General features: G+C 37.8%; 1 protein-coding gene across 5 annotated transcripts in view; it reads left to right on the plus strand.

Moving 5' to 3' along the window:
- rars1 (arginyl-tRNA synthetase 1) overlaps positions 1-6,870 on the plus strand; it is a 57,397-nt gene extending 50,527 nt beyond the window's left edge. For 3 of the 5 annotated variants that reach the window (XM_043703299.1, XM_043703297.1, XM_043703301.1), the window contains 3 exons: positions 624-871; positions 1,845-1,964; positions 6,290-6,870. In XM_043703299.1, coding sequence (XP_043559234.1) covers positions 624-871; positions 1,845-1,954 — 358 coding nt within the window. In that variant the 3' untranslated portion in view covers positions 1,955-1,964; positions 6,290-6,870. Of the gene's footprint in view, positions 1-623; positions 872-1,844; positions 1,965-3,575; positions 3,731-6,289 lie in introns of those variants that run through there. The other 2 variants (XR_006313554.1, XM_043703298.1) reach the window with 2 other exon arrangements.
- Positions 6,871-9,620: the final 2,750 nt, after the last annotated feature.

Consider the following 9,620-nt stretch of genomic DNA (forward strand, 5'->3'; position numbering starts at 1 on the left):
AAAGTGTTCATCCTACTCAACTCCGATATAAACCACTTGGTACCTGCAGTGTGTTCTAAATAATGCTCAAGTTTGGGCTATAAAATGGAAAGTGATGTGCTACGCAAGTGTAGGCAACAGTACCATTTCAAGCAAGAGAGAATTTAATCACCTCTTGCCATTCAATAGCAATACCATCATCAAATTTGTACTGTCATTAATCAAACTCAGCTGGACAATTCTGTGGCTCAAGAGCATGTGACAGGTAGGGTATTCTGCAGCAAGTGAATCACTTTTCTGACTCCTGTAAGCCTTTCCACCAACTGCAAGATAGAAATCAACAATATGATCTGGATACTTACCTGCTCTACTAACACATGAGCCTGAAACTAGAACAAAGTACTGTTAAGATTGGGATCCCATCCAGCAGTGTAAACCTTCAGTCACTCCACAGTTTATCCCAGATTTAACAATAGCACTCTCCTTTTATCAATTCTTACCTGGAATGTGTTTAGATGTTCTATATCGATGGTGTAGTGCATCACGGAAAAAGAAAATCATATGGGTTTCTCAGTATGTAGGGGATTAACAAAGATGACAAAGTGTAGTCGCAGTCATAGTTTTTCATGTGAAATCTTTTCCAGATCCATTACCCGGCTTGCAAACATTGATGATGCAACACTGCGGAAAGCAGCTACAGAAACAACCATCCTTCTCAGTCATGAGAAAGAATGGAAGTTGGGTAAATGTATTCTGCGATTCCCAGAAATCATTAACAAAATCCTGGATGACCTATACCTGCATACTCTCTGCGACTACCTCTTTGAACTGGCCACAACCTTCACAGAGTTCTATGATAACTGTTACTGTGTAGAGAAGGACAGGCAAACTGGTAAGTTAAACTATATTTTTGCACCTTGGGTAGTTTTAGATTGACTGTGTAATAGTGGTGAAGAGATTCAACTCCTCTCAATAACACGGAAAATTGTAATGCTCATTTAACATTTTAATTGGGGTTGTCACAGCTTAACTGGGAAATGTGCACCACTAATCACACTCCACTTTCACAAGCTGTCACATTGGCACTTTGCTTGACTGCTACACAGGACAAAAAGGAATTCACATCAGGTTTTTTTCATTAACAAAAAAAAAGCCTTATTCTAACACTTACACAAAAATGAGTGAAAATGATTTCAATTTATGCATCTTAAACTATAACTTTTGAAATTCCAAACACGCACAGAAAACACTAATGATTATGACAGACAAAAACAAAACTGTTCAACAATATACTATAACTGGAAAAGAATATACAGGGTAAACAAAATGCCAAGGATAAATTGTCCAGACTCAAGGTGGAAAGTTATGTTGACCTCTTATTTTTGCGTTGATACAATGTTTCTGTGGGGTTACTTTAGTTTCATGGTTAATGAGGTGAACTTTTATGAATTACTACTTTTAAATCTTCATGGTTTGCCTTTTTCTCTACCCTCCCAGAGATATCCTTTGTCTCCAACCTCTGCATATTTTCTACTCTCTGCTGCCTCTTGGACCTTGCACTTTTTTTTTTTAAAATGGTTAATCACTCAGTGCCTAGCAGAATTTGCTGACCTCAAAAAGATGCTTGATGTTGTTTACTCTCATTCGGTTTTATTGTTTCAAAAAGATGAAAATTGTCTGTTGAAAGATAATGTTTAAACATATTGTGGTGCCTACAACCCCAGTGACAATAATGTGCACTGGTTAAAGGCAGATTAGTGGGCTCTTTTAGAATCTAAATACATGTAAAGCTAATTCTAAAATGCAGTATTTGATATTTCAACCTGTTCCTAATCCATTACACAATGTGTTTCTTTTTTACTCAGGTGAGGTTGTAAAAGTGAACATGTGGAGGATGCTTTTGTGTGATGCTACTGCTTCTGTCATGGCACAGAGTTTTGCTATCCTGGGAATTAAGCCTGTTGAGAAGATGTAATTTTGCTACAGTAAGAATGGCTTTCATAATCTTTTGATGCAATTACATATCTTGATTAAAATGCTACAGTAAAAAATGTTTGTGTCTAGCTCCACTATGTACTAACATTGAATAGGATTCTTTTCATCTCAAATTTTGACAAAAAATACCAAAATGCACCATGTCCCCTCAAAGAAGATAATAGCTTCGTGGCAATGTTACTAGACCAGTAATCCAGACTGATGATCTTGGAGTATGAGATCAGATCAATCCCTGGCAATTAATGGAATTTAACTTCAGCTGTCAAGTATTATGATTATAGTCCAATCAGGGTCACCATTACTATAAGTGGCATAAAAATCCACCAGGTTCACTAGTACCAATCAATCAACCTTCGGCAAAGGAAAGTCACCATCCTTCCCTATCTATGGCTTCAGACCTCAACCACCCTTTGAAATGAATGTAGTCTCTTACCAGGCCAAAGAAAATTAGGGATGGGCAGCACGGTGGCAAGCACTGATGCCTCTCAGCACCAGGGTCTCAATTCCAGCCTCCTGTGACTGTCTGTGTGGAGTTTGCACATTCTCCCCGCGTCTGCGTGGGTTTCCTCCGGGTGCTCTGGTTTCCTCCCACAGTCCAAAAATGTGCAGGTCAGGTGGATTGGCTATGCTAAAATTGTCCATGGTGTTGGGTGCATTAGTCAGAGGGAAATGGGTCTGCGTGGGTTACTCTTCGGAGGATTGTTGCGGAAACAGGCCCTTCGGCCCAACAAGCCCACACTGTAGGGAATCAAATCTAATCAAAATGCTAGTCTTGTCCAAGATAGCCATGTGTCAAGAATGGATAATGCAGTGACCAAGATGAACTTTCACCTACTATTCCTTGCTATCGGAGGAAAATTGTACCTGTACCAGACTTCACATGCTCTCAAGCAGATCATGTATTTTTGTTACAAACTTGCCATGGTTGGAGGTTGTAATGGAATATAGCAGGAAAGCTAACAGCAGTCCTTATTTCCATATGAATAATTCTTTCATGACCCAATCTAAAGTGAAACAACAAACTGCAGATAGAGATCTGAAACAACAGCAAATTGCTGGCAAAACTCAGCAGGTTTGGTAGTATCTGCAGGAAGAAAGCAGTTCACGTCTCTCTTCAGAACTGAATTAAAGCAATTTGGTGAATAGGGTATTTGTTCACAAAAGTTCCAGAAGTGATCTCAACTGTTGTACAACCCTAGTTCCCATTTGCAGTAAAACACAATCCTATGATCTAGGTGCTGAGAAAAGTGCAATTCCATCTTGAAAGTTGATTGCTGGTCTTTTATTCTTAATGTTGTATGGCACAAAGAAACTGTAGAGACAGGGGAAACGTGAAACTTGTGCTTGTAATCTTACTCTAACGGACACAAGAGACCAAGGGAGATGATTTATAAACAATTGCTTTCATCATTACATATTTGGTAATTAGATTAATAAGTAGATTGAGTTTATGATGCAGTAAATATATTTACATAATGAAAATACAAAATGTATTTATGCACATAAATAGATAAAAATGTAATTTGATTTCCTTAATTATGGTATTATAATAAAATCAAATGTTACATAACATCAATAGCTGTAGTTTTGTTTAAAAATAGGAATCCAGCATGTTGAACGACAGGTCTTATATCAAATGAAAGTGAACAACAGCTCAGGTATCCTTGAAGTTACCAACTGGAGTATTATCTGTACACCTTTATTAAATGATACCACAATGTAAAATTGTTATACTTGTTACAAGAAATAGGAATGGAATCAATACTTGTGCAGAATATTTGTTTAGTTTACAATTGGTCCTACTTGGCATTCAGCATCATTGTGAGAAAGGTTGGAAAGAACAATAATCATTTGTGTAGTTCATTGATGTACAGTTTGAAATTATATGGGCCACTCATTTGCTGTTTTTTTTAAACTGAAGCAGGGAACAATGGGATTAATCTTAACTCTGTAAAATGGGCACTGCAGTCCTTACAATGACCACAAATGTGCACCCTGTGTAATTTGAATAGTAAATAACAACAAGAACCAGGGTAGTCACAGTTGACTAAAAAAAAATTTAAAAAAAAAATCAGTTAACCCTTTGATAAGTAAACTGATGATGGCTTGCCTGAATGGTGTAGCTCAAGTTACAAATTCCTCAATTACTTAGTATTGCTAAGCTGGAGGAAAGATCTTTCATCTTCTCCATCGCTCTAAGAATTTCTTGTCAAAGTCAGCACAATATCTCAAAAGGTCATTAATATACAAGCTTAAAAATACCATTTAAGAAATTTTGCTTCAGTAAAGCAAATAAAGTATTCCGTGAAATAATAAAATTCTCAATTTAGCTCAACTTCCACAACACAAATTAAATCTATTTTTTTTACTCAATTGTCAACTGACAAATTCCTATTCATAATAAAAGTTTTATATCATTTGCGATACTTCTGATCACTTTGATCATTATTTCTGATGTAGTTTGCCAAGACATGGAGATTGTCACCCTTTTCGTAGCAGAGGGTTGGAGAGAAGTGGAGGAGTTGCATTACAAAATTAGAATTAGTTTTGAAAGTTTAATATTGCAAATGCTGGAAATTCAGATTTGGTAGCACTGGGAGATAAACAAAATGACTGTTTCAGATAGTCAAAGAAAGGCAAGACTTGAAACATTAGGCTAGATTTTAATGGGTAAGTGTGGCCCTGCCACTCTGGCTAAAATGTTGAAGAGAGAGATCACTCATCGTATCAATTACTGCCCAAACGTAATTTCTTGGACTAGTGTTAATGGCTTTAAAGGAGAGACTGCCATTTTTTGGGAGAGAGAAAGTTCAGTCCTATAGAGCTGCCATCCCAATCATGAATAAGGCCTTGAAGGCGCATTCAAAGAGGAGGTACTCCACCCCTTGCCTAATAACAGTTCATGAGTTACCTGCAGTGTGGATCTACCCTGGATAATGTCATGGGTAAAAGACTGATGATGGGATGAGACTTTTAAAGTTGTCATTAGTCACTTAAGGGCTTATATAGACCCAGAGGTCATGGTCACCCAACACCTCCCCTGCCAACCTCACCAAACATCAACACCCCACCCCCTCAAAAAAAAATTGGTGCACTAGAGACAGTTCGATAAGCAGCAGGAAAGCAAAATACTGGATTTCATGTGCTGCATTGTACCCTCTCTCCATCTCTCACAAACTAACAGGTGTAAAAAAAAAGCCCACTCACCTCTCTGATGCTGCCAGAAATACTCCGTATGCCCAGCATTTTTTTCTTTTTTGTTTAAAATCAGTCATATGAAAATTTTGTGCATATACAAATTAAGCAGCCAATGAGAGTGAAATCTTTTGAAGTTAATCAATTGGGCTATGAACACCTAATATCTGTTAAAACAAAATGGTAAAACAACAAAATGAGTGGTTCGGATTAATTGACTGCACTCGCGGTCGTCGTCTCTTTATACAGAATGAAAGAAGGATTTGCATCATTAACCAGTTGGGAGCATTATGACAATCAAGTGACCACGCACAGATATTTTCTATTGAAGAGGCACATACTTAGATGATCATTTTGCAAGTACAGGCAGAGAGCCTTTGCTTTTCGGTGTTTTGTTGACCTACAGTGCCAGGGTTTAAAAAGAATTTAAAGCAATTTTTCTTTTAAAGTACTCTTGTTAAAGATCTGTTAAGAAACCAGCAACCCTGAAATGTGAAATTAGTCAAAAAAATTCTTTGCATGAGTAGATCAGTGTTTCCATGGATGTCTGCCATTACAGATGTCTCACTTTCCCCATTGCTGAGGTGTTAATGAACCCAGTACTGACATGTTGCCATGCTGTTGTCACCCACAGCAACTGTCCAGCTGCTTGTTACACCTTTTTGCAGCATGACAGTTTGCTGTGGATGTTGTTTTCAGCCAGTCTACAGCCTCCTTTGCAGAAGCCAAAACTATGCTTACATGTCAAAAAACACTGAAGAAATGCTTATAATTAGGAAGCAAACCTTATAGGTATTTGACCAAACTACAACAATTTCAATAGCAAACTTTATGACCTAAAACTCCATTAGTGATGTGCATTAGTACTTTTTCAAAGCCCACCTTTATTTCCCCAATTACAACACATTCCCTCCCACCCCCATGAAATCAGGAGCAGAGAGAGTTTGCTTTGGGTATTTTTGCTTTCCCATTGTCCCCCACTTCCATCTGTCATTACCATTGCAGTTGTTGGCTTGATATCCCAGTTGTGGATGAATGGCACTTACAAAGTATTGTTGGGTTGATGAAACAATCATGCTGTTCTGTTGTATAAGTGTTTTCAAATTTTTGTTTCCCGTAGTTCAGCATCAGGTGCTGTGAAGGAGTCTCTAATCTTGAGGAGTTCAGCAGCGCAGTGATAGCCAAATACTTTGTTGTACCATTCTGGAGTTCGTCCTCTGCAAGAAACCAGGACAACAAGATGAACGTGAAAAGTTTTGAATTTTGGCTTGCATCATAATTTCTAGTGGTCTGAAACAACTATGCATTTATTATCACATCTCGTGGTAAAATGTTTAAGAGTCTTCAACGGATTAGAACAAACCTTATATGCTGCAAAGCATGGTTTGTGCACATGCCCCTTTATATATATAAAAAAAAAATCAGATGAAACAGTTACTGATAAACTAAACTACTATTTTATTCAAGGATGATGTTTAGGCTGCAAAATCATAGTGAATTGTGATGATTGAAAATAGGAGTTGCCAGTATGTTTATGGGCATTCATGATTTTGAAATATGAAAATAAAATCATTGGTCATTTAAATGACCTTTTCCCAGGAGCTTAAACTGTTTGGGTTATCTCACTTGGGAACCTCAAATGGGGATTGGTCATAACACTCTCCATCCAATGAATTAAACATCCTGCATTTTTCTGAATCATCTGATGACCGTTTTTGCTAGCAAGTTTTGAGAAGGTTTGTAACTCAGGTTGAGGTTCTGGCTGTAGGTTTGCTCGCTGAGTTGGAAGGTTCATTTTCAGATGTTTTGTCACCGTACTAAGTAACATCCTCAGTGAACCTCCAGACAAAGCATTGTTGGTGTTTCCTGCTTTCTATATAATGTTTGTGTTTCCTTGGGTTGATGATGCCATTTCCTGTTGTGATGTCACTTCCTGTTCTTTTTCTCAGAGGGTGGTAAATGGGATTACAAGTCAGTGTGTTTGTTGATAGAGTTCCAATTAGATTGCTATGCTTCTCGGAATTCTTGTGCGGGTCTCTGTTCAGCTTGTCTTAGGATGGATGTGTTGTCCCAGTCGAAGTAGTGTCCTTCCTTATCTGTAAGGATTGTTTTTGCACTAAGCATCCTACAATTTGATATTTCATTATCATACGAAGTAGAATACCTTTCCACTCTGAGGAAACTTCCTCTGTCAATCATCCATCTATTGCATTCAGTCTGAACATGATCCTTTAACGAATTGTTGAGATATTAGTCTAAAAAGGTTGATCCAGCAATGTTAGACCTCAGTATTACTGCAATGTGAGTGTTTTCTTTTTGTGAAGAGTTCTTGATTATCGATACTTTTGACATGACTTAATGGGTACTCATGTCTCCCACTGTCCTATGAACCACTAGAATTTGGTTTGGCATTGAGGCAATCTCTTGGTAATCTTAGAACAATGTTAGTCTTCTCTTAACACGAGACTAGATTTGTTCAAAACCTAGCTACCTCGAATAGCTATTGCCCTGAAATCTGCTGGATTTAGAGTTTGATTTGGCCCACTTAAGCACACATATATACCTTGGATTTTTGATGACAATGTAGCCGTTTGTATGATTTTCAAGGACCCATTCAGATGTGCATTTCTCAAGATCAGGCTAGTGACTGGTTTTGTTCTGATGGTGCATTTGGTCATTAGCATCTTCTCTAGGCCAGATTCTTCCTTCTATCCTTGGACCAGTTTTGCACTTACTAGCAAATGATTCCATCACTGCAGTACAAGTTAGCAAATGTTATGATTTTTAAACTTGAAAAAAGTATTGTACCAAGTTCTTTATTGCTGGGCCACAGATTTCATGTGTTGTCACGCCTAAAATTCCTGCATATATTCTTCACAGCATAACTCATCCTGCCTGCTTGGTCTCATACAAACAAAATAGGAGAAGTAAACCATTTTACTCCTTGAAGTCAATCCACCATTCAATAAGGTCACACTGATCGTGTGTGGTGTGTTTCAAATTCTACATCTCCATCACACCTTAAAAACCTTCACATCCCTTTTCTAAGGGCAATCTATGCACTCCTGCCTTAAAAATATTTCTTGAGCTCATTTCAGAAGCAGAGAATCCCAAAGTTGCACAACCCTCAGAAAAACTCTCATCTCCTCTAAACACACTAATTTTAACAGTGCCCCTACTAACTCTGAGAATGAAACATCTTTTTCAAATCCACTTTATCAAGATGGTTCAGGATTTTATACACTCAATCAGGTCACCCCTCACCTGTTCTAAGCAGATGTGAAAAGAAGCCTAGTCTGACCAACCTATACTCAAATTAAACCAATAATCCAGATATATAATAAACCTACTCTGAACCATCTTCAATGCATTTTATATTCTTCCTTAAATTAGGAAACTAAAACTGCAAAGAATATTTGGGAATATGGCCTCATCAGTGGCCTGCATAAATGAAGCATAACATAACATATTAAATTTATATCATAATAAAACATAGCATTGCATTACTTTTTTTTTTGTATCTACGTGCTTTTGGTTACTCGTGCAGTAGAACTCCCGAATCCCTCTACACCTCTAAATTCTGCAGTCAGTCTTCATTTAACTAATTCTTTATGATTTCACTCTTCCCAAAGTGAACAACTTCACATTTTCCCACATGATATTCCATCCATTAATTTCTTGCCCACTGAATGCATCTTCATCCACCTGTAATCTATGAATACTTTACAGCATATTTTCCAACCCATCTTAGTCAATTGTGAATTTAGCTACCCTGTCTTCACTCCTCTCATTAAGTCATTGGTGCAAATCACAAAAAGGTAAGGCCTAGACACAGATCCTGTCAATCAGATAAACACTCAATAATGCATACTGTTTTCAGCCAATCTCCCATCCATTCTAAATGTCACCTCCTATACTTTGTGCTTTTATTTTCTACAATAACCCTTAACATGGTACTTTGTTATCCTCTTCTTGGATTTCCTGAAGATACTTCTACAGGTTCCCCTTTAATCGACAGCTCATGTTACTCCTTCAAAGAACTCCACTAACATTGGTTACGGATGGATTCCCCTTTGAGACCTTGCGGACTCCTCCCAATTACATTAAGTTTCTCTAAGTGCACAGCTGTAACCTCTAATCAGAGATTCTAACACTTCGCCATGACAAACATCAAGCTAAATGGCCTGCAGTTTCATGCATCCCTCTCTCCTTGAATAGAGGTTTATATTTGCTGCTTTCCAGTCTTAAGGAACCTTTGCTGATTTTGGAGAATTTTGAGAAGTTAACACCAATGCATGTACCATCGCATCAATAACCTCTCATACCCCAAGCTGAAATCCACCTGGACCTAGATACTTGTCAGTCTGCAATTCAACAGTTTGTTTAGTTCTCCTTCCCATGTCATAGAGATATACAGCACGGAAACAGACCCTACGGTCCAACTCATCCAT

Source organism: Chiloscyllium plagiosum, chromosome 14, assembly GCF_004010195.1.
Source record: "Chiloscyllium plagiosum isolate BGI_BamShark_2017 chromosome 14, ASM401019v2, whole genome shotgun sequence".
Lineage (NCBI taxonomy): Eukaryota > Metazoa > Chordata > Chondrichthyes > Orectolobiformes > Hemiscylliidae > Chiloscyllium > Chiloscyllium plagiosum.